This window comes from Mobula hypostoma, chromosome 9 (genome assembly GCF_963921235.1).
Source record: "Mobula hypostoma chromosome 9, sMobHyp1.1, whole genome shotgun sequence".
NCBI lineage: Eukaryota > Metazoa > Chordata > Chondrichthyes > Myliobatiformes > Myliobatidae > Mobula > Mobula hypostoma.
In genome coordinates, this window is record NC_086105.1 from 17546559 (window position 1) to 17571997 (window position 25439).

Below are 25439 nucleotides of genomic sequence, written 5' to 3' on the forward strand. Positions count from 1 at the left end.
CAACTGTGGCAAACAAGGAAAGTCAAAGCTGATGTAACAGCAAAAGAAAGCGCATACAACAAAGCAAAAATTAGTGGGAAGATAGGGAAGCTTTTAAAAACCGACAGAAAGCAAGAATGATTAGGAGGGAAAAGATAAAATACGAAAAAGCAAGCTAGCAAATAATATCAAGGTAAATAGAAAAAGCTTTTTTAAGAATATAAAAAATAAAAAGAGAGATGAGAGTGGATATAGGACTGCTAGAAAATGAGGCGGGAGAAATAATAATGAGGGACAAGGAGATGGCAGATGAACCAAATGAGTATTTTGCATGATTCTTCACTGTTGAAGACACTAGCAGTATGCCGGATGTTAAAGGGTGTGAGGGAAGAGAAGTGAGTGCAGTTACTATTACAAAGGAGAACGTGCTCAAAAAGCTGAAAGACCTGATGGTACACAAGTCACCCAGACCAGATGAACTGCACCGAAGGGTTCTGAAAGAGGTAACGGGAGAGATTGTGGAGGCATTAGTAATGATCTTTCAAGAATCATTGGACTCTGGCATGGTTCTAGAGGACTAGAAAATTCCAAATGTCACTCCACTCCTTATCTAAGAAAAGACGTGCTGGCATTGGTGAAGGTTCAGAGAAGTTTCACCAGGATGATTCCGGAAATGAAAGGGTTATCTAATGAGGAACGTTTGACAGCTCTGGGCCTGTACTCACTGAAATTTAGAAGGATGAGGGGGGGAATCCCATTGAAGCCTTTTGAATGTTGAAAGGCCTAGACAGAGTAGATGTGTGAAGGATGTTTTCCATGCTGGGGCCATCTAGGACAAGAGGGCACAGCCTCATAATAAAGGGGCATCTATTTAAAACAGAGATGTGAACAAATTTCTTTAGCCAGAGGGTGGTGAATTTGTGGAATTAGTTACCACAGGCAGCTGTGGAGGCCAGGTCGTTGTGTGTATTTAAGGCGGAGATTGATAGTTTCTTGATTGGCCACAGCATTAAAAGTTATGAGGAGAAGGCTGGGGAGTGGGGCTGAGGAGGGGGATAAAAAAAAACGATGAGCCATGATTGAATGGCGGAGCAGACTCGATGGGCCAAATGGCCTAATTCTGTTCCTCTGTCTTATGGTCATATGTAAGCAGGCTGGAGACTGTTGGATCCAAAGCATGTTGGACAAATTGGATCTGAAATCAGTTTGGTGATAGGAGGTAAAGGACGTTGGTGGAGGATTGTTTTTGTGATTGAAAGCCTGTGATTGATGGTGCATCACAGAGATTGCTGGGACCCTTACTATCCATATCCAAGTTATTAATGTGTATTTTGAGGTGTGATCACTAAGTTCGTAGATGACACAAATATTGGTGGTGTTGTTGACTTAAATTACAGGAATATATCAATCAAGTTGGGCAGGGCAATAGCAGATAGAATTTAATCCTGGTAAGTATGAGGTGATGTTCTTTGCAAGGACTGAGAAAGGGAGGATATATGTAATGAATGGTAGGTTCCTAGAATTAAGGATGGCAGTATCTTGGTGTACAAATCGAAGGATCCTAAAGCAGGGAGAACAGTTAGATAAGGTGAGAAGACAAATACCAACACTTGCTGAGGCATAGAATACAAGAGCACAGAGGTTATGGTGTAACTTTACAAACTATTGTTTATGCCACAATACTGGTATATTAGTGCACCTCGGGGGGGGGGGGTGCAAAGGAGGTTTACCAGGATGTTCACAGAAACGGCGACTGCATTTCCCTCCACAGAAGCTGCCTGACCTGCCGAGCTCCTCCAGCTTTTTGTGTTGCTGCAGATTCCAGCAGCTGAATTCCCTTGTGTCAGGATGGAGAGTTTCGGTTATGAGAGACTGAATAGACTGAGTCTGTTTATCTGGGAGTAGAGGAGGTGGGGGGAGAGGTTGTGGGGAGCTGTCTGGGCTATACAGGATTAAAGAGCATAGATGGGAGGAAACTTTTCCCCCGTAATAGAGATGTTAAAAACTGGAAGCCATAAGTTAAGGGTAAGAGGAAAAATGCTTCAAAGGGATTTTAGGAAGAATTTTTTTTTCCACCCGGTAGATTGGAATACGAAAAGCAATGCCTGGGTGGTGGAAGCTGGTATTCTTACAACTTTTAGCAACATCTCAACCCCTTGAGTCTGTTCCACTATTCAATAAGATCTCAAACAGTATTTTCTGCATTTTCCTCATATTGCCAAACATTGAAGAAAGCCATAGAGATTGTGGCTGTGAATCTGTTCGAATGCAACCAGTGGATGATTTTCCACAGATTACTGGGGTATAGATTTCCAAAGTCTTTTTTTTTGTGAATAGAAACAGTTAATTCCAGCTACATAGTGAAATATCTCAATTCGAGGAAATTTGTGTAAGGTGAGAGGACATGGAACCCAGCATGTGATGCACCATTGCCCGAATATTTTGGGTCATATTTTACCTGAAAGCAAGCAGCAAGAAGGAAACAATTTTACAAAACTTACAACTCAAATGCAAAATGACATTTTGTCAATCAAAACAAATTAACTTGCAAATACTGCAAGTAATGCCTCTTCAATCATTTTCACAGCAGGAGAGGAAGGCCAGACCACTATACTGCATCTGATTTGTCAACTCAGATAATCTCCCATATCCATTGATAACTTTAGCTAAAATATCTGTTGTCTGTTGTGAAACCTCAATTGATTCACAGATTTCTGCAGAGGGAGAGAGGACTAAGTTTCTATTAAATTTGAGCAGCAAGAATACATCAAGAAGTGGCTAGCTTCCGTCGTAATGCTGTGTAAACTTTGGCTTCTGGATGTTCTGATCAGGGAATTAGTTTCTACCTGATTGAATCTCTTCATCACCCTCAATGCCTTGAAAATACAAACTGTTTGCATCTGGTGTTCACATTTTAAATCCTTGAGTCCTCATCTCATTCTGGTAAATCTGCACTGTATTCTCTCAAAGACCAGCAAGTCTTTCCCATACATGATACTTCAAACTGAATATAAATAGGGTTTGCTATGGCTCTAACTGGTAAGGAATAACCACGTTAGAACATAAAACATCGAGCAGCACAGCACAAGACCTTAGGTCCATGATGTTGTGCTGACCCTTTAACCTACTCCAAGAACAATCTAAGATTTCTCTCCCACATAACCCACCACTTTTCTTTCATTCATAGATAGATACTTTATGATCCCAAAGGAAATTCCAGTGCCACAGCAGCATTAGAAGTGCACATATTATAAGAGAAGAAAGAATAACAAAAATGTTACCTCAAATAGTCTAACAGTCATCACGTCCTTGGCTATAGGTTGACTCAGTATAGAGCCTAATGGCCAAGGGTAAGAATGACCTCATATAGCACTCTTTGCAGCAGTGCAGATGTCTTAGTCTGTTACTGAAAGTGCTCTCTATTCAGCCATGGTGGCATGCAGAGGGTAAGAAACAATGTCCAGAATTGCCAGGATTTTCCATAGGGCCCTTTGTTCTACCACAGCCTCCCTCCAGTGTGTCCAGTTTGACTTCTATAACAGAGACAGCCTTTCTAATCAGTTTATTGAGCCTGTTGGCATCACTTGTGTTGATGCCATTGCCCCAGCACACCACTGCATAGAAGATTGTATTGGCGGCGACAGACTGGTAGAACACGTGAAGGAGAGGCCTGCATTCTCCAAAGGACCTCAATCTCGTCAGGAAGTAGAGGTCTATCTAAGAGTTTCTTAAATGTCCCTAATGTATCTGCCTCCACCACCAACCCTGGCAACTCATTCCACACACCTAACACTCTCTGTGTTAACAATCCCCCTATACGTTCCTCCAAACACCTTAAAGTTATGCTGCCTCGTTAGCATTTTTTCCTTTCTTTCAGAAACTAATGAAGTGCCTTCAGGAAAACCACATAGTGTATCATTTTCCTTCTCAAAAAAACAGTTCACTAGATTAGTCAGACATGATTTATCCTTCAAGTCCAGACAGCTTTTGGAAAGTATAACAGTAACATGCAGTTTATTTAATCTACATTTAACCCTGTGTTGCCGGGATCAGAATCAGGTTTACTTTCACTCTCTTTAATAATGTGACATTTATTGTTTTGTAGCAGTGCTACAGTGCAAAGGCATAAATTATTAAATAGAGCAAAAAAAAGGAATAATAAAGGTAGCAACAAAATGCTGGAGGAACTCAGCAGGCCAGGCAGCAGCTATGGACAAGGGTAAACAGTCGACATTTTGGGCTGAGACCCTTCATTAGGACTGGAAAGGAAGGGGAGAAGTCAGAGGAAGGTGCTGGAGGGAGGGGAGGAAGAAGTACAAGGCGGCAGGTGATAGGTGAAACCAGGAGAGGGGGATGGGTGAGGTAAAGTGCTGAGAAGCTGACTGGTGAAAGAGATAAAGGGCTGGAGAAGGGGGAATCTGATAGGAGAAAACAGAAGACCATGGAAGAAAGGGAAGGGGGAGGCCCACCAAAGAGAGGTGACTGGCAGGTAAGGAGATAAGATAAGAGAGGGAAACAGGAATGGGGAATGGTGAAGGAGGAAGCAACTACCAGAGGTTTGAGAAATTGATGTTCATGACGGCATGTTGGAGGCTACCCAGACGGAATATGAGGTGTCGCTCCTCCAACCTTAGTGTGGCCTTATCATGGCAGTAGAGGAGGTCTCGTGTTTACAATAAGGTATGTTCATGTGTTCATGGTCCATTCAGAAATCAGTGGTGGCAGGGAAGGTCTGTTTCTGAATGATAGAGTGTGAGTCTTCAGGTTCCTGTACCTCCTTCCTGATGATAGTAACAAGAGCAGTGTATGTGCTGGATGGCAGGCATCGTTAATGATGGATGCAGCCTTCCTGAGGCACTACCACTTAAAGATGTCATTGATGGTGTGGGGAGTTGTGTCTGTGATGGAACTGGTTGAGTCAGCAACCTGTGATCCTGAGAGCTAGAGACTTCACACATGGCTGTGATGCAACCAGTCAGAATGCCCACATCTGTAGAAACTGCAAAAGCACACTTAATATCAGAGAAATATATATAATATACATCCTGAAATTCTTTTTCTTCAGAAATATCCACAAAAACAGAGGAGTGCCCCAAAGAATGAATGACAGTTAAATGTTGGAACCCCAAAGCCCCCCCCCAGCCTCCTCTCCACACACAGGCAGCAGCAAAGCAACGACCCCCAACCCCACCAGCAAAAAATGCACCCTCCGAGCATTCAAGCGTGCAGCAAAGCATCAATAAAGACACAGACTTGCAGTACCCCAAAGACTACTCGTTCACCCAGTAGTTCGACATACCCCAGGCGCTCTCTCTCTCTAATAAGGGAAAAAGAGGTGGCCCCATATCAATGTGTTGGGCACAGGAAAAATCCTCTGCAGTTTTAACAGCAGGGAACTTAAAGCTACTCTGCCTTTCCACTGCTGACCTCTCAATAAGGACTGGTGCATGTTCTTCCAACTTGCTCTTCCTGAGTCTATGTTCAATTCCTCAGACTTGCTGACAATGAGTGCAAGGTGGTTATTTCACCACTCAACCAGCCAATCTATACTACTCCTGTATGCATCCTTGTCATCATCTGAGATTTACAGTAGTGTCAGCTGTGAGTTTATAAATGGTCTTTGAGCTATGCTTAGACACAAAGTCATGAGTGAAGAGAAAGTAGAGCATTGGGCTAAGCATGCATTTTTGAGCGGCAAATCTTTGACTGTCATGAGGAGGCAATGGTAGCACTGACCTGTACTAACTGGTCTTCTAAATAAGAAAGTCAAGGATCTAGTTGCATGCATCTAGGAGGTGCAGATGCCCAGGTTTTGTAGCTTAGTGATGAATACTAAGTGGATGATTGTATTGAATGCCAAGCTGTAATCAATAAACAGCAGTCCTCCTTCCCTTTCTCCTATGATCTTCTCTTCTCCTATCAGATTCTGTTTTCTCTAGCCCTTGACCTTTCCCACCCACCTGACTCCACCTATCACTTTCCAGCTAGTCTCTTTCCCATCCACCCCACTTTTTATGTCGGCATTTTCCCACTTCCTTCTCAGTCCTGAAGAAGTATCTTGGCCCGAAATGTCGACTGTTCACTCTTTTTCCATAGATGCTGCCTGACCAGCTGAGCTCCTCCAGCATTTTGTGTGCGTTGCTTTGGATTTTCAGCATCTGTAGACTTTCTCATTTTTGTGAGCCTGACATATGTTTTGCTGTTGTCTAGGTGCTCCAAAAGCAGACTGGAGAGTCAGTAAGATCGTATCTGCTGTAGACCTGTTGTAATAGTAGGAAAATTGCAGCTGGTCCGGCCCTTGCTCAAGTGGGAGTTAATCTAGCCATAAACAACTTCTTGAAGTACTTCATCATGGTAGATGTGAGTGCTACTGGCCGTTAGTCTTCGAAGCAGCTCACTCTGCTCTTCTTGGACACCAATCTGGTTGCTACCTGTTTGAAGCAGGTGAGAACCGGAGAACACACTAGTGAACAGTTGAAGATGCCCTTGAACATGCCAGCTAGTTGGTCAGCACAGGTTTTCAATACCCAGCCAGGTACACTGTTAGGGTCTCACGCCTTGCAAAGATTTACCCTCTTGAAGGATAGTGGTACATGGGAAATTGAGTGAGTGTGCAGTTACCATTAGTTTCTGAAGATTTATTTACTTCAGATTCCTCTCCTCACAAGCGCACACTTTTTCTGGAACAGATCCCCATTAAGAACATCAAAAACTTTCAAAACATAAAACTAATCTCACTACTGAAAATCTTTAAATAATATCAAAATATGCTTTTAATAATCTAAAAACATAAACTGAATATTGTAAACTTAAAGACAAAATACCTCTCTTCCTTACAATTATTCCTCTCCACGCATAGGAAATGAGTCACTATACTGAGCACACATCTTACATGGTACAAATTGAATGGGTTGATGTCCTAGCTTGTCTGTAGGAAGCTGAAAAGATTTGTCTCCACCAGAGAACTCCATGATCAGTACCTGGGTATGGTCTGAGTAACATGGCAAATACCTTTCAGGAAGTTTGGGACTTAATACATTACCCAAATTATTGAGAGTTATGTGTGGAAAACCTGGCAGTTTCTCTTATTGCTCAACTCCAACCTTTGTATCTCTACGCTCTCCAGAACAGAAATCCCTCTTGTTGCTGCTCTGATCACATCTGTTACACATGTATTTACCTTTCCTATTTCTCTGTCCTTTCATGAAGCATGCAGTTTTCTTTTGTGTTCAGCTTTCAGATATGGTCTTCATAATGGGGCCACTACACTATCCATTATGAACTTCATCTTTTTCTAGTGCTATTTCTTTCTCTTCATACTTCAGCATGCCAAAAAAGTAATGTTTTGGAGGATAATTTTCTATTTGCCCTGCTGGTGCTTTCTCACAGTTTCTGACTAATCCTGTGGATTTTCTCTTCCCATTCCTCTAACCTGATTCATACTGTACATGGCAAACAACTGTAGAAAACTGGCTTTCAATTGCATATAAAATATATCCCAATTGGTTCATTTAATCACTAATCATTATCCTTTGAATGCTGTAAGAATAACTTGCATTGCTCAGTATACAGTCAGACCCATTATGCAGACTTTGACATTTTAATTTGGAAGCACTTTGACAAATGAAAAACCACTAATACTAAACTCGTTACAGTATTGAAGGTGATAATAAAATAAAATGATTATATAAAGTAAAGAGTTTAGCCATTTTTGGTTGGTCTTTGTTTCATCACCCCCCCCCCCACCCCAGCATGTATATTAAGTTTATTGTATAATTGAGCATCCTGAGTAGTAAGAGGCCAGTGCAGTGTACTCCCAACAAGATTTCAGCCTTCAGGGAAATTCAGTCTTGAAATGCAGCTGTATGTGGATTAAATTTAAAGGGATAAATTACTGAACTGCTGTGCTTGAATTTCCGAAGTGTAATACTTCAATTAACGAAACAGCTGAAGTCCGTGACATGCAATATCTCCGTGATGAGGGAGGTCCTGGATGCATTTTCTGTAACCATATTATCTTGTGTAAAGGAGGGGTCCCTAACTAATTGGGTTAGCTCAAATTTCTGAGGCTAATTAACGTCCCACCACCTCACAGGAATGAGCTGTGTTTCTGGAATGCACACAGTGAAAAGGGAATTCATAACCATCTCCTAAGTTGCAAAGTCATGATGATTTGAAGAGCATGTACAGTGGTATGCAAAAGTTTGGGCACCCCTGGTCAAAATTTCTGTTACTGTGAATAGTTAAGTGAGTAGAAGAGGAACTGATCTCCAAGAGTCATAAAGTTAAAGATGAAACATTCTTTTCAACATTTTAAGCAAGATTGGTGTATTATTTTTGTTTTATACAATTTTAGAGTGAAAAAAAGGAAAGGAACACCATGCAAAGGTTTGGGCACCCCAAGAGATTTGGGCTCTCAGATAACTTTTACCATGGTCTCAGACCTTAAACCTGAACTCCTCAAACCTTGTCCCAACAATCAGCAGCCACGGGCTCCTCTAAGCAGCTCCCTAACACTCTGAAAATTAAAATAAATGATGCCCACAATGCACGAGAAGGCTATAAGAAGATAGCAAAGCGTTTTCAGGTATCCGTTTCCTCAGTTCGTAATGTAATTAAGAAATTGCAGTTAACAGGAACGGTGGAGGTCAAGTTGAGGTCTGAAAGACCAAGAAAACTTTCCGAAAGAACTGCTTGTAGGATTGCTAGAAAGGCAAATCAGAACCCCCATTTGACTACAAAAGACCTTCAGGAAGATTTAGCAGACTCTGGAGTGGTGGTGCACTGTTCTACTGTGCAATGACACCTGTACAAATATGACCTTCATGGAAGAGTCATCAGAAGAAAAGCTTTCCTGCATCCTCACCACAAAATACAGCGTCAGAAGTTTGCAAAGGAACATCTAAACAAACCTGTTGTATTTTGGAAACAAGTCCTGTGCACTGATGAAGTTAAAATAGAACTTTTTGGCTGCAATGAGCAAAGGTATGTTTGGAGAAAAAGGGTGCAGAATTTCATGAAAAGAACACCTCTCCAACTGTTAAGAACAGGGTGGATCGATCATACTTTGGGCTTGTGTTGCAGCCAGTAGCACGGGGAACATTTCACTGGTAGAGGGAAGAATGAATTCAATTAACCAGCAAATTCTGGAAGCAAACATCATACTGTCCGTAAAAAAGCCTAAGATGAAAAGAGGATGGCTTCTACAACAGGATAATGATCCTAAGCACACCTCAAAATCCACAATGGACTACCTTCAAGAGGCGCAAGCTGTAAGATTTGCCACGGCCCTCACAGTCCCCCGACCTAAACATCATTGAAAATCTGTGGATAGACCTCAAAAGAGCAGCGCATGCAAGACGGCGCAAGAATCTCACAGAACTAGGAGGCTTTTGCAAGGAAGAATGGGGTGAAAATCCTCCAAACAAGAGTTGAGAGACTCTTAGCTGGCTACAAAAAGCGTTTACAAGCTGTGATACTTGCCAAAGGGGGTGTTACTAAGTACTGACCGTGCAGGGTGCCCAAACTTTTGCTACAGGCCCTTTTCCTTTTTTTGTTATTTTGAAACTGTAAAAGATGGAAATAAAAAAAGTAATCTTGTTCAAAATATTTAAGAAATGTGTCATCTTTAACTTTATGCCTTTTGGAAATAATGTCATCTTTTATTCGCTTAGCTATTCACAGTAACAAAAATTTTGACCAGGGGTGCCAAAACTTTTGCATGCCACTGTAATTAACTGTGACAATGACTTTTTGGAGATAATGGCAATTTACTATTGTGAAAGTGGAAGCTAAACATAGGAAATTGGTAATAGTACTACTGCATTAGTTATGGAATGAAATAGACACTCTTGAGCAAGAGTGCTGAATATCAAGTTGTCCAACTATCAAAGTGAGAGGTACAATAACCTGAATGACAAAAATTTAAAAAAAGCTGTAAAGGAAGGAACCAGAAATTGAGATTTACGTTGGAATTGATAATGTTAGAATCCATTTCAGGCTATAAATACAAAGTACTGGAGTTACTCTGCTGATCAGGAAGTATCCACGAAGAGAGGAAAAAGAGTAACCATTTCAGATTGGTGATTTTTTCATCAGAACTTCTCCATCAAAGCTACGTGATTTGCTGAATATTGTTAAAATTTTGCTTAATTGATTGAGAGACGGATTCAAGAGTTGAAACTCAATCGTACTGTAAAGTTGTTTCTCAGCATCATACACTAATAAAGGGAGAAGAGTGATTGTCTGCCATTGACATCGTCTGGGAGGCAAATGTTCACTCATAGGTCATTGTGGTGAATCTTGTGAGAGATTCCCCTTGTAGGATTGACTGACTTTATATCAGCAAGGATGTAGGGAGGAATCGTGAGCAGAATTGGTCTGATTGGTCTGAATTTTTTTAGTCAGAGGGTGGTGAATCTATGGAATTTGTTGCCACAGGCAGCAGTGGAGGCCAAGTCATTGGGTGTATTTAAGGCAGAGATTGATAGGTATCTGAGTAGCCAGGGCATCAAAGGTTATGGTGAGAAGGCGGGGGAATGGGACTAAATGGGAGAATGGTTCAGCTCATGATAAAATGGCGGAGCAGACTCGATGGGCCAAATGGCCAACTTCTGCTCCTTTGTCTTATGGTCTTATGGTTGCACCCAGTGATTCCAAAGGTAAAGTATTATGGATAAAATTGGCTAGAAGAGGAACAATTTTTCTGAGGGGATTTTGGTTACCAAGGAAGAATGGACAAGTAAATGTGATGCCTATGTTAATTATTCATTTTACATCAGTAGTATTTTTTCTTCTAACAGAAATTGTACAAATATACACCATGACTGGTATTACCTTTGTAAAACCTTCTGTATGATGTACAGATGACGTTTGTTTAACCATTGCACACCACCTACGACCAGGACCGTCTGATCATTGTTTTCTAAGGGATGCGACCTAAAAACAGGAAGACATAACGTAATCAAATTAACTGGATTATTTTTCTATATCTGCTAAAAATTAAGTTTATAGTGCTGCAATGGGCAGATGGGGCTCATCAGCCATGGTTGGCAGCTCACCTAGGAAAAGGAAAACTCTGATCTCAAGCCTCTGCTGACTTGCGGCTATACCCACTCATGGGGAAGGCTTTGGGAGTAAACCCTGAGGGAAAAATCCAGCAGTGGAGTCCATAAGGCAGTCCTACATTGAGTTCAATGTTGACTGGCAAATCCTGCCACACTTCTGGTACCAAACAGTATTGGTTTCTGCCCTTCCTTTGGGCTCATCAGATGCGTGGAGATATGGAGCTTGCTACATGGGCAACATGCTTGATCTCTCTGTCTTACTGCCCAGGCTTGCACATCCAGATAGCTCGGACACAATAATCCATGGTCAACTCTGACCGATAGAGGCCTCAGTTCTGATCTATCTAAACTTTCATAACAATTTCAAAGACAAGGCAATAACATTTTTCTGCTCTGTTATTACTTATGTAGTTGAATTTGTCCTCCTAGAAGACCACAACCTTATCATGGTTTGGAGGCTTGCATGCTTCAAAGACCCAAAGAGCTATGATGGCTGGAATCAGGGCTTTATGCCTTGTTTCTTGGTAGGGTCACGCATGCCAAGCAGGTCAAAGGGTAAAGGCCGGACTAAGAGTGGTCTACTGGTCCTCCAGGTTCAGGGGTTCAAACCAGAGCTAACAACCTTGACTGGTCAAACAAAACTGTTACAGAAATAGCAATGAAGAATCCTTCTGCCTGTGTGTGTGATGGTTTTTCTGACAGTAGTGAAAACTGAGAGGAAGCTACTACCATGCTGAAAGAAGCCCTGAGCACGGCTAGACAGACAGAGATGGAAGACCTTCACTGCTGCCCTACACGCCAGTGGCGTAACAGGCAGTAAGTAACTGAATTTGTAAACTTAATAACTGGATAACTTAATACAGAGTTGGAGAGACCGACAAGTTTTCAGTTCCGGTGGAGATAATTGGTGAGAACTTGGGTATCAGTTAAGGAAAAATAAACAAAGCTATAACAGAAATAGTTGGAAATACTCAGCAAGTCAAATAGTATCTCTGGAGAGTGAAAGAGACGTAATGTTTCAAAGGATGATCTTTCATCAGATGAGTTTTGATGAAAAGTTATTAACTTTAAACATTTATTATACTTCTCTTTCCATGGAATTATAGACCGGTTAGCCTAACGTCGGTGGTGGGGAAACTGCTGGAGTCAGTTATCAAGGATGTGATAACAGCACATTTGGAAAGTGGTGAAATGATCGGACAAAGTCAGCATGGATTTGTGAAAGGAAAATCATGTCTGACGAATCTCATAGAATTTTTTGAGGATGTAACTAGTAGAGTGGATAGGGGAGAACCAGTGGATGTGGTATATTTGGATTTTCAAAAGGCTTTTGACAAGGTCCCACACAGGAGATTAGTGTGCAAACTTAAAGCACACGGTATTGGGGGTAAGGTATTGGTGTGGGTGGAGAATTGGTTAGCAGACAGGAAGAGTGGGAATAAATGGGACCTTTTCAGAATGGCAGGCGGTGACTAGTGGGGTACCGCAAGGCCCAGTGCTGGGACACCAGTTGTTTACAATATATATTACTGACTTGGATGAGGGAATTAAATGCAGCATCTCCAAGTTTGCGGATGACACGAAGCTGGGTGGCAGTGTTAGCAGTGAGGAGGATGCTAAGAGGATGCAGGGTGACTTGGATAGGTTGGGTGAGTGGGGAAATTCATGGCAGATGCAATTTAATGTGGATAAATGTGAAGTTATCCACTTTGGTGACAAAAATAGGAAAACAGATTATTATCTGAATGGTGGCCGATTAGGAAAAGGGGAGGTGCAACAAGACCTGGGTGTCATTATACACCAGTCATTGAAAGTGGGCACGCAGGTACAGCAGGCGGTGAAAAAGGCGAATGGTATGCTGGCATTTATAGCGAGAGGATTCGAGGACAGGAGCAGGGAGGTACTACTGCAGTTGTACAAGGCCTTGGTGAGACCACACCTGGAGTATTGTGTGCAGTTTTGGTCCCCTAATCTAAGGAAAGACATCTTTGCCATAGAGGGAGTACAAAGAAGGTTCACCAGATTGATTCCTGGGATGGCAGGACTTTCATATGAAGAAAGACTGGATGAACTGGGCTTGTACTCGTTGGAATTTAGAAGATTGAGGGGGGATCTGATTGAAACGTATAAGATCCTAAAGGGATTGGACAGGCTAGATGCAGGAAGATTGTTCCCGATGTTGGGGAAGTCCAGAACAAGGGGTCACAGTTTGAGGATAGAGGGGAAGCCTTTTAGGACCGAGATTAGGAAAAACTTCTTCACACAGAGAGTGGTGAATCTGTGGAATTCTCTGCCACAGGAAACTGTTGAGGCCAGTTCATTGGCTATATTTAAGAGGGAGTTAGATATGGCCCTTGTGGCTACGGGGGTCAGGGGGTATGGAGGGAAGGCTGGGGCGGGGTTCTGAGTTGGATGATCAGCCATGATCATAATAAATGGCGGTGCAGGCTCGAAGGGCCGAATGGCCTACTCCTGCACCTATTTTCTATGTTTCTATGTTTTTATGACTTGCTGAGTATTATGGGATGTTTATACTTCAGATTTCAGTGTTTGCAGTTTTTTTTTGCATTTTTATCAACAAGGCAATGATACACAATTTGATACAATGGCCAGACGTCACTCAGTGAAAAATTGCCAGTTGGTTGAGGCATATTATGATTGTTGATTCTTTTTCTTAAGCACGTCATTTCTGCAGGAATGGAAGAAACATGGAAAACAAATGTAGATTTCTCAGCCAACAACACCAGAATTTCATTTTCAAATAACGACTGAGCTGCATTGCTTCTCCAAATTCCAATATAAACACAAGAGATTCCACAGATGTTGGAACTCTAGAGCAACACACACACACACACAATGCTGGAAGGATTCAACAAGTCAGGAAGCATCTACGGAGGAGAATAAACAGTTAACATTTTGAGCAGAGATCCTTCATTGGACTGGAAAGGACTGAAAAATGCTGCCTGATGTGCTGAGTTCCTCCAGCATTTTGTGTGTTGCTCCAACTTCCAATGACAAATTTTAAAGTTAACTTTATTAATTTATTTGAATGATTTTAGTTTGTATTGCAAAAATGCATCAAAATGAAACAATTTCAACTTTAAAAAAATTTTAATGGGTGTTCCGATATGTTTACTTGAAATACCCAAATTTTAGAAATACTTTGAAATGTACTCAAGTGGTGTAGAAAACCGCTAATAAAATCTCCTATTTTTTTTTTTGCTTCATTACTTTTATATTGGTGTAATTAAACGTGATTTCCAGACATTGAATCAAAAATTGGAATTGTTCCAAGCTGTTCAATAAATTTAACCATTTAGAGTTAAGGCACAATACAGACCAGAGCTGCTCTGATTGAATTGTTACAGGAAATAGCCTTACAATGCTCGGTGCAAGGTAACTGGAAAGTTCCCACAAAATTTTTGCCCACGCAAGAAGTCAGTGCATTTAAAATAAGGTGAGGTTTTATCAAGTATCATACCTTTGAATGAGTTGCTCCAAAGCCTTTTCAAATGTTGGTCTCTGGTCTAAACTCAGCCAGAACTGAGGATAGTACACATAACTAGTGAATGACTGTCCTCCATTTAAGTTGTAATAGAATTTACTGTCATGAGCTTTATCCCACTCCTGAAGAGTTTCATTCACTTCTTCCATAAGGTAGTACATCATTCCCCTATTGGTTGAATCTCCAATAAAAAGAACCTTATAGATAAAAAAGAAAAATGTATCAAACACAATATTATCAAATAATTCTGGATATAACCTAGGAAATAACTTAATATAAACATTTGGGGTGTATGGGGCATCCTGGGCAGGGTACCACCTCTAGTGAAGGGGCTTGTTGTGTCCGTTCTGGGGTAGCTTGCTCACCTTTGATCCCCACCGGACACTCAGCTCTCACCTGTGGCTCCAAGGAGCTGTTTGCATGAGACAGAGGCCACACCCTGGTGCACTGCTTTGACAGGCGGGCTAAACGAGCTGAGGGTAGCTGGCGGCCTCATCCTGGTGAGATAGGGACATGCCTGTCCTAGCATGCAAAGTTAGCTCCAGTGGGCTGGGTGGATGAGATCTATGGCGAGATTCAATGGCCAGGAAGGTGGTACTGCAATGCTCTGTGGAGGGTGAGGGGCATGACAAGGCACATAAGAAATTATGGTCATCCATTGCAACCAAGGAAGACGCCAGTTTGTGATGCTTGTCCGTACCTCTGGACCTGGAACAATGAGGCTGAGAGAGTGGAACTGCCCCAGTGCAGCAGCTTTTCCACTTTTAAGAACTCTCCCACACAGATTTCCTGTCATCATCAGACGTGATGGACAACCACCACCATACAACCTAACATTCAAAGACATCCTTTTAAAAAAAAATCACAAACAGGTTCAAGAACAAAATTCTGCAACCTAGACGCACTTAAGTAGAAAATGAAAGTGTTTGTCATTTAGGATTTAAAACAAGAAATACTGGGACATCTTCTGTAGATTAGACAATGTCTCTGAGAGAGAAATAATGATTAATTCTGATTCTCTCCCAAACGATCCTGCCCAATACTGTAGCTACTTACAGTATTTCAGATTTTTAGCATCTTTATCATTTGATTTTAATATTGTTTGTTATTTTAACTGGTTTTAATTCTATTTGGTCTTACGTCATACCAAAATTTTGTTTCAAATATAGACCCTTTTGGATACCACGTCCTACTAAATTTTTGCTTCGTTAAAAAGTGTGTTATTCTTTATAAAAAATGTTCACCTGAATGATTTAGAAAACTTGGCCAGCTATCTGTCATTACTCAAATGTGGGGTATGAGTGGCTGGAGAACTTAGATTCATTTCATTAGAAACACCAATTTTCATATTTCATAGGCTTTAATAATATTCAGAAAACATACTTATTTCCACTTTCAGCGATTAAAGATCAAAAACAATTTCTCATTACCAAAACAATAAAAATAGAAGACAAGTAAACGGTTATCTCAAAATCTGACTATAATTCCATTGCTGCCTGTAAGGAGTTTGTACGTTCTCCCATGACCGCGTTGGTTTCCTCCCACAGTCCAAGGACATACCGGTTAGTATGCTAATTGGTCATTGTAAATTGTCCCATGATTGGGCTAGGATTGTATCAGAGGATTGCTGGGTGGCATAGCTCAAAGGGCCAGAAGGGGCTACTCCACGCTCTACCCGAATTTAAAAAAAATCAAATCTATTGGGACAAACATGCTTCACGTGCAAATATTACAGGATGTTCTAGGAGTTTGTCAGAATTTTGTAATTACTTTAACTAAGCAGCCGCAATATTTTGTCAATAAAATGTAGTATGTTTTCAACGTGGAACTTGTGTAAAGCCACTCGCTTAATTCAATGATAGCATTTTAAGATGACAGCTTTTCAAGATATGTTGTGTCTACATACCATTTTATATGATTAATTAAACCTGTTTTTCTTAGTAAGTTAGGCCATGATTAAACAACTCTGTAATTTGACCCTTTAACAACAATACATCATTTCTATAATACGGTTTCTCAAACTGAGTGTGACACATGAGACAAAACATGACCATGAGTTGTGCAGCATAGATCTATGTGAAATGACTAGATCACAACTACGAGGGCAACATTCATGCTGAAGGGTGGCACTGGAGTTATTCAAGGAACAACAAGATGCAGAAAGTGATCTGGCAATGCTCTGCAGACTGAATATTAAATCACTGGAGTACTGTGCCCATGTACACCCACTGGAGTACTGTGCCCATGTACACCCACTGGAGTACTGTGCCCATGTACACCCACTGGAATACTGTGCCCATGTACACCCATTCTTCCACAGTGCATCAAGGATGATAGAGTATGAAGCCCTCATTACATTTAGAAAGTTCTTTGATGCATATATAAAGAGCCAAAACCTATGGGGCTATAAACTTAATGGTGGAAGCAGATACAAGTCTCCGTATCTCTTTTCTGACTGGAAACATCATGATGACCGAAATAGCTTGTATCTGTTTAATTCATTTTCTACAACCCTACCTGTTGTTAAGTAAAAAAGTGTGATTGGATTGAGTAAGTGGTCTCTGCCTGCCATCTGACTGATGCTGCTGCACCTATGGAGGAAGGCACGTTAGGCAATTTCAAGAATATCTGCATTGCTTCTCTAACCCCTCATTTCTCACTTACTGCAGGCCCATTGTGCCTGGGAGAATCAAACTAATCACTGTTTTACCTCCACACAGATAGTTGGGCCCTTAAAGGGTTCAGAGTAAAGCTGGATTGGTTTCATCCCCAAATCTCTTTAAACCTTGCTGCTTTACGACTTTTACATCTTTCAGGCATAAAACTTGAAAGCATGTTTTTGGTCGCTATTAAATATGAACTTTCATCAACGAAGAGAGGGACCTTCAGTCCCCTCCTTATCTCTTCATAGGCTTGTGCATTTTTAATAGTTTTAGTTTTCCTCCTACTTTCTTGAAATACTGCCATTGGAGAATATTATTTCATCCTGGAAAGTACCAATCTGCTTCACTCATTTACTTCCAGGACAATATCCATGCACCATTGACCTACAGGACACGACTCTCAGAGGTCTTGGGCTATATTATTTTTGAATATATTTTTGTAACAGTGTTTTTCTGCTATAATAATTGTAGGTGCCACGCGTGGTGTGTTTTGCACCTTGGACCTAGAGGAACACTGTTTCATTTGGCCTATTCATGGGTGTTCATGTATGGCTGAATGACAATTAAACTTGAACTTGATCTTTAAATACTAAAAATGTACAAGTACTAATACGTAGCACACTCTAACTGCATGCAGTTAAATTGTAAAAAATAATGACTATATGTAAAGTGAATGAAATCAAGACTGAACTGATTCAAAATGTTGTAGTTCATTTCCCTTTTGATAAGCATGAGCTATTGCTCACTTGGAGCAACAATGCACTGCAATTACAGAAATTATAGTTTTCAACTCTACTTCCACTGTGAAAAAGTCCACCCCTATTCAGTACGATAGTTTTCATCATATTAATTGCAGCTTCTTTGTACTAGTGGATGTATTTATTCAAGTACATGAAGAAATACTATTTCAGTTCGGTTTAAATTTTCATTAACCTTTTATTCATTACATGTAGCAATCATTTAGAGTTTATGTCATTTGATATATCTTGCAGTAAATGACTGTATAAAATTACTAATAGCAATTAAAGTCACATGGAACGAGCCCTTACCTTCCTTCCACTCATACACTGCTGAAGCTGCCTCCTTGTTGGTGAAAGGTGATGACAGCTGTCTGGCTGCCACCTTGCCCTCTGCCAGTCACAGGTCCGGTTGTCTGAACAGCTCAAACAAGGAACAAACCATTGCCCTAAGACAGTAAAACAAAGGGCTCTGTTATTATGAATTCTTAAATATTAATTTGAATAATTTTAAGAGCGATTCTCTGAAAGTGGTATAGTTTTGTAATCGCTGTAAATATATCTGCCCCACTCACCAGACTAGTGCCGTGGAATATTTGCAAGTGTCAACAGCAATGCCTTCAAGTGGCACCTATTCCCCAAAGACTTGTTTGCCAATATTGAGTTCATGTTCTATCAGGACTACTCATCTTCGGATCTCATTACAACTCTTGTCCAAGAAGAACTGAACATTAGAGGTGAGATGAGAATTATAGTCCCTAATATCATTGTCCAAGTGAGCATTAAGGCGCCTCAGTAATAAGGAAGCTAGTGGAGCCCGTTGGGAAAATTCTCCAGATCAACTGAAATCTAGCCCTTACTAAAGTTGCTGTGGTTCTTGGGAGCAGAAGAAATGCAGCAGCCCAGGCTGTCACTGAAGTAGTTTCACAGGGCAATGTCCTAAGCACATTCCCTCAGCTTCTTCATGGAATTTCATGAAGTCGAAGTGGGTTTGATAAATATACAATGTTCAATTTCATTCACAACTCTGCAGATAAAGTCAACTATGGCCTCAAACAGGTTGATTTGTATTATTTGTGCTGTGCAGTGGCCACCTCAGAGTCGATACACCTGCCCTAGACATTCAATGGCATGGCCATCTACGAGACACAGCAGGAGGGTTATGAGATATTCTCCATTCATTTGGATGAGTATAACATTCAACCTGCTCAGTGCAACTTGGACGTAGAAATCCACTCTACTGGAAGTCCATCCACCACCTCAAATATTCACTCCCTCCACTATGAGGGCAGCTGGGCTACACTTCAACAAATCTTGGCTTGATTACTTCAACTCTGCCTCAGACAAATGATATACTGTACAGCAGTTAGTGGGCTGAGTTCAACAGAATCATGAGAACAACAGTGTCCCACATGCAGAGCTAAATGTACTCTGCGTTCCAGCTAATTGGCAAACCATGGGACCAGTACATTTTGGTCTAATTAAACGGCTGCCCCAATTAACTGAAGTTTCATGAGAATAGTTAAGGAGGTTTTAAGAAAGACCAACTACTGTTTATCCAATTAACTAATAATGTATTTAAATGGTAATACTGATTAAATTAGAACAATAGCAATACTATTACAGTACTACGAAACAGTGTATTGATTCCCAATAGTTATTGATGGAGGAATTCATAAGGTGTATGCTGCCCTGTTCTTTTGATTGACTGTAAATAAACAAAATCCTCGCAGACATCTGGTGCAGATAATGAACTGCCTTCGACAGCTGTATCCTCCAAATTGTCATTGTAACATTGAAGATGATTGTTGATACCTTCAAATTCATTGTAGTTCCTAACTTGAAGATAGTGAAATCATTTCATTTTCACTCCAGGTCATTTTTAGCATTTCCAAGCCTGAATGCTTGAATCCACATTGAGCAAAATACTTCTGAACTGTCTTACTGCTTATTCTTTGCCAACTGTCAGTGACAAAACTTGCTGCTCTTTGAGAACACGAACACACACACACACAACTGACTCTACTTAAAAACTTCGCTCTAAGCATGTGTAGTGTCTAACGGCTACACAAGTTCATGTGACTGACGCTAGGTGGAAACTTCAGCAGCAATCTCCTGTCCCAGCAAAGTTTCATAGTGTCCTGAATAACCACAAAGAATTCTGGCAAAGTATTTTGTTCTTTAAGACTTGTCCCAAATAAGTGGCTGCCCTGATAAACTGATGCCCAATTAACCAGAATCCACTGTATTATGTTCTGTACTTGCTGCTGGGACAAAGTTCTGGGATCCTCTTCACCAACACCGTTTCAGCAAATTAATTAAAAAATGAATTTCTTGTATGACTTGCCAAACCTGCAAAAATATTTCCCCCTTACAATTTACTGTGTTCATGAATAAAGTAGGGATGCCTAATCTTGATCCAGTTATCGTAATGGTTTTCAATGGATTCAGGATTCAAGTACAAATTATACAACCTTGAGATTTGCTTGCTCACCGGATACTTCTTAAAATGGTGTGCCAGGTAGCTGCCATTTGCCGCCACCTGTAGTACTATGTACATCTTGAATTCACTGATAGTCCTTCTTTCTTTCTTGATCTTAGCTCCAGTTACCAAGAATGAACACAAAATGTAGTCATGTTCAGATTTTCCCCACACTGCTTAATTTTCTGTTTAGTTTTCCTGTAGATACTTCAAAGAGTCGAATGAATCTTTACAGTAAACACACCCACGAAAGCTAGAAAATGCACTATTCTTCAAAGTACAGAAGATTCAAATATGAATTCTCTGCTGAAAGCTTAAATTTATTAGTTATTGTTGGCAAAGTTTGAATTCATCCTCTTCACTGGGGTCTGCTAATAGTGTCCATCTTTTTCCATCAAGATAAGAAGTCAGAAAATACTATCAACTTACCTAGACCCCAAGGCATAGCAGTAGAATTAGGCCACTCCACCTATCAAGTCTGCTCCACCATTCCATCATGGCTGATTTATTATCCCTCTCAACCCCATTGTCCTGCCTTCTCCCCATAACTTTTGACACCCTGACTATTCAAGAAGTTATCAACCTCTGCTTTAAATATACTCCATGACTTGGCCTCCACAGTCTCCTGTGGCAATGAATTCAACAGATTCGCCACCCTCTGGCTGAAGAAATTCCTCCTCATCTCTGTTCCATCCCTCCAGTCTGAGGCTATGCCCTCCGGTCCTAGATTCACCCGCTACAGGAAACATCCTCCGTAGATCCTCTCTATCCAGACCTTCAGTACCTGACAGGTTTAAATGAGATCCCTTCCTCATTCTAATAAACTCCAGCAGTACAGGCCAGAGCCATCAAGTGCTTCGCATACATTAACCCTTTAATTCTCGTGAACCTGCCCAGGACCCTCTGTAATGCCAGCACATCTTTTCTTAGATAAGGGGCCTAAAACTGCTCAAGTGTGGTCGAACCAATGCCTTATAAAGCATCAGCATTACATCCTTGCCCTTATATGTTAGTCCTCTTGAATAAATGCGAACATTGCATTTGCCTTCCTCAACACCGACTCAACCTACAAGTTAACCTTCAGGGAATCCTGCACAGGGACTTCCAAGTCCCTCTGCACCTCTGATTTTTTAATTTTCTCCCCATTTAGAAAATAGTCTGCATTTTTATTCTTTATACCAAAGTGGATGGTCGTACACTTCCCTACACCATATTCCATCTCCCACTTCTTTGCCTATTCTCCCAATCTGCCCAAGTCCTTTTGCAGACTTCCTGCTTCCTCAACATTACCTCACCCTCTACTTATCTTTGTATCGTCTTCAAACGGCCACAAAGCCATCAATTCCAACATCCAAACCATTAACATATAACATGAAGAGAAGTGGCCCCAGCACCAACACCTGCGGAACACCACTAGCCACTGTCAGCCAATCAGAAAAAGTCCCCTTTATTCCCAGTCTTTGCCTCCTGCCAGTCAGCCAATCTTCTATCCATGCCAGTTATCTTTCCCATAATACCATGGGCTCTCACCTTGGGGTGACCAGGGAGGGTTAGCACTTCTGGTGGCGGGCATGTCATACTCCCAGGGGCAGCTTGTCCATCTTTGGTCCCCATCTGCTACTCAGCTCTCACCCGTGGCTCCAAGTTACTGTTTGCCCTTAGCAATGGCCACACCCCGGTACACCACTTCAATGGGCGGGCTAAACCAGGTGACGGAAACTCCAACCCCGGTGAGATAGGGATACGCCTACCCCAGCATGAGAAGCCAGCTCCAGCAGACTGGGTGGATTAGATCAACTACAAGATCTAATGGCCAAGCAGGCAGTGCTGCAGCACTTCGTGGAGAGCGAAAGGCATGATAAGGCACGGAAGGCGACATGGTCATCCACTGTGGCCGAGGAAGTCTCCAGTTGTGATGATTTTTCATACCATGGGACCAAGAGAGTGGAACTGCCCCAACTGATGAGAGGCATTGATTGTGTGGATAGTCAGAGGCATCTTCCCAGGGCTGAAATGGCTAACACAAGAGGGCACAGTTTTAAGGTGCTTGGAAGCAGATACAGAGGAGATGTCAGGGGTAATTTAAAAAAATTAAAAAAATTTTTTTAAAATGCAGAGCGTGGTGAGTGCGTGCAATGGGCTGCCGGCGACGGTGATGGAGGCGGATACGATAGGGTCTTCTAAGAAACTCCTGGATAGGTACATGGAGCTTAGAAAAATAGAGGGCTATGGGTAACCTTAGGTAATTTCTAAAGTAAGTACATGTTCAGCACAACATTGTGGGCTGAAGAGCCTGTATTGTGCAGTAGATTTTCTATGTTTCTATTGCAATGAGGTCTGTTATTTCCTCAAAGAATTCCAACAGGTTTGTCAGACAAGTTTTCCCCTTAATGCTGATGTTGGTTTATTTTATCATGTGCTTCCAAGTACCCTGAAACCTCATCCTCAATAATGGACTGCAGCATCTTCCCCACTACTGAAGTCAGACTAACTGGCCGACAATTTCCTTTCATCTGCCTCCCTCCTTTCTAAAAGAGTGGAGTGACATTTGCAATTTTCCAGTCCTCCATAACCATTCCAGAATCTAGTGATTCTTTAGTGATAATTACAAATGCCTCTTCAGCTGTCTCTTTCAGAACATTGGGGTGTGTAGTCCATCTGGCCAAGGGGACTTATCTAGTACTTGCAATTATTTCACTTTTCCTTTTGTTCCTTTTACTTTGTTTGTGTTACGGAAACTGTTGGACCTGACGTACAGTTTGAATCTCAATTGAAGGATCTAGTGCTGTGCTGTTTTTGGAGAGCTGCCTTGTGGAGATCAGAGATTGGGGGGTGGGGGCTACCGAAAAGGTCAGTGAACACAAGCTGACTCATGGAAAAGACCAGAGATGAAGTGTGAGGTCGGGAATGATCCTGAGGAAAATAGAAGCATCGAGGTGATGGGGTCAGTGAAGGCTTGGCATGAGACAGTGGGCAGTTGGATGGACGTGTTTGGCCCCGGGTCCGGGTCGGTGTTCAGACCGAGTTCATTACATTCGGCCCTGGGTGGGCAGTGTTCGGTCCTGGATCGGCGACATTCGGACCCTGGTCGATGGTCACTCTTTATGGAAGGACTGAGTTTGAGTGGCTGCTCTCGTATGCAGCAAAAAGACACTTCCCAAATTGTGAGATTTAGGTGATTATTGGACTGTATATTGGTTTCCTTCAATTTTTCGGTGTTTCCTTTGTGGTCTGTTAATTTTTTGTGTGTACGGTGGGGTTGGGGATTTGGTGCTTCTGTCACTTTTCCTGTGGGGGGGGAGTCGGGGATTGTTATGTGTAGAGGATCATTGATTGTTTTTGTGGCTATATTTTGCTATGGGCAAGTGGAGGGCGTTTTGGGGTCTTCGAGTTTTGTTTCTTTTCTTCATGTTGGTTGGGGGGGAGTTGATGCCTTTTCTTTCATCAACACCCATGATATTTCTGTATTTAATGGCTATCTGGAGAAGACAAATATCAGAGTTGTACATACATACTTTGACAGTAAAATGAACCTTTGATCCTTTCTAGACCTTTCATCATCCCAAGCATCTTCTCATTGGTGTTAGCAGCAACACTCACTTCTTTCCCCAGACACTCCAGAATTTCTGGCATACTGCTAGTGTCTTCCATCGTGAAGACTTATACAAAATGCTTATTTCGTTCATCCACCATTTCTTTGTCCCCCATTTGACACTTTATCAGGACTGGTGAAGGGTCTCAGCCCAAAACATTGACTGTTCACTCTTTTCCAAAGATGCTACCTGGCCTGCTGAGTTCATCCAGCATTTTGTGTGTATTATTACCTTTCCAATGTCATTTTCCAATGGTCCCATATCTACTCTCATCTCGCTTTTGCTCTTTAGACATTTGTAAACACTTTTGCTATCCACTTTTATAGTATTGATGAGCTTAACCTTTCTCTCTCTATAGACTTTTTAGTGGCCTTCTGTTGGTTTTATAAGCTTCCCAATCCTTTAACTTCAAATTAATTTTTGCTCCATTATATGCCCTCTCTTTGGCCTTTATGCTGTCTTTAACTTCCATTGTTACCCATGGTTCCCTTATCCTCCTTTTAGAATACTTCTTCACCTTTGGGATATATCTATCTCTTGCTTTCTGAATTGTCCCCGGAAACTTTAGCCATCATCCCTGCTCGTGTCCCCTTCCAGTCAACTTTGACCAGCCTCTGTAATTCCCTTTTCTCCATTGTAATACCGATACATCTGACCTTATCTTTTCACTCTCAAATTGCAGAGTGAACTCTATTGTGTTATGATCAGTACTTCCTAAGGGTTCCTTTACCTTAAGCTTGCCAATGAAATTGGTTTCATTACGCAACATCCAATCTAGAATTAACTTTCCTCTAGTGGGCTCAACCACAAACGCATCAAAAAAGTCATCTTGTAGGCATTATACGAATTCCCTTTCTTGGGATTAAGCACCAATCTGATTTTCCCAATTTGCCTGCATTTTGTAATTGTAACTATTGTAACATTCCCCTTTTTACATTCCTTTTATATCGCCCGTTGTAATTAATATCCCACATCTGGTTACTATTCTGGAGGCCTGTATATAACTCCTATTAAGATCAGGGTCTTTTTACCCTTGCAGTTTCTTAACCCTGTCCACAAGGATTCTACATCTTCCAATGCTTTGTCACCTCTTCCTAAAGATTTGATTTCATTTTTTTTTACCAATAGGGCCCCCCCAACCTCCTGTCTGATCTTTCGATACTATGTGGATGTTAAGCTCTCAACTATAATCTTCTTTCAGCCACCACTCAGTGATGCCCATAGCATCGTACCTGCCAATCTCTAATTGCGTTCAAGATCATCTACCTTATCCCATATACTGTCTGAATTCAAATATTATACCTTCTGTCCTCTATTTATCACCCTTTTCGATTTTGTCCCCATGTTATACTTCAACCGATCCCACTGACTGCAATTTTCCCCTATCTGTCTGTATACCAATTGACCCATCCTC

General features: G+C 41.3%; 1 protein-coding gene and 1 long non-coding RNA gene across 5 annotated transcripts in view; one reads left to right on the forward strand and one right to left on the reverse strand.

The window, feature by feature from the left end:
* LOC134351538 (uncharacterized) overlaps nt 1-25439 on the forward strand; it is a 97083-nt gene that overhangs the window by 54130 nt on the left and 17514 nt on the right. The window lies entirely within an intron of this gene.
* cped1 (cadherin-like and PC-esterase domain containing 1) overlaps nt 1-25439 on the reverse strand; it is a 279186-nt gene that overhangs the window by 42705 nt on the left and 211042 nt on the right. For both annotated transcript variants that reach the window (XM_063057813.1, XM_063057812.1), the window contains 3 exons: nt 18263-18399; nt 14527-14747; nt 10816-10917 (listed from right to left, as the gene is read on the reverse strand). In XM_063057813.1, the coding sequence (XP_062913883.1) occupies nt 10816-10917; nt 14527-14747; nt 18263-18399 (460 nt within the window). The remainder of the gene's footprint in view (nt 1-10815; nt 10918-14526; nt 14748-18262; nt 18400-25439) is intronic.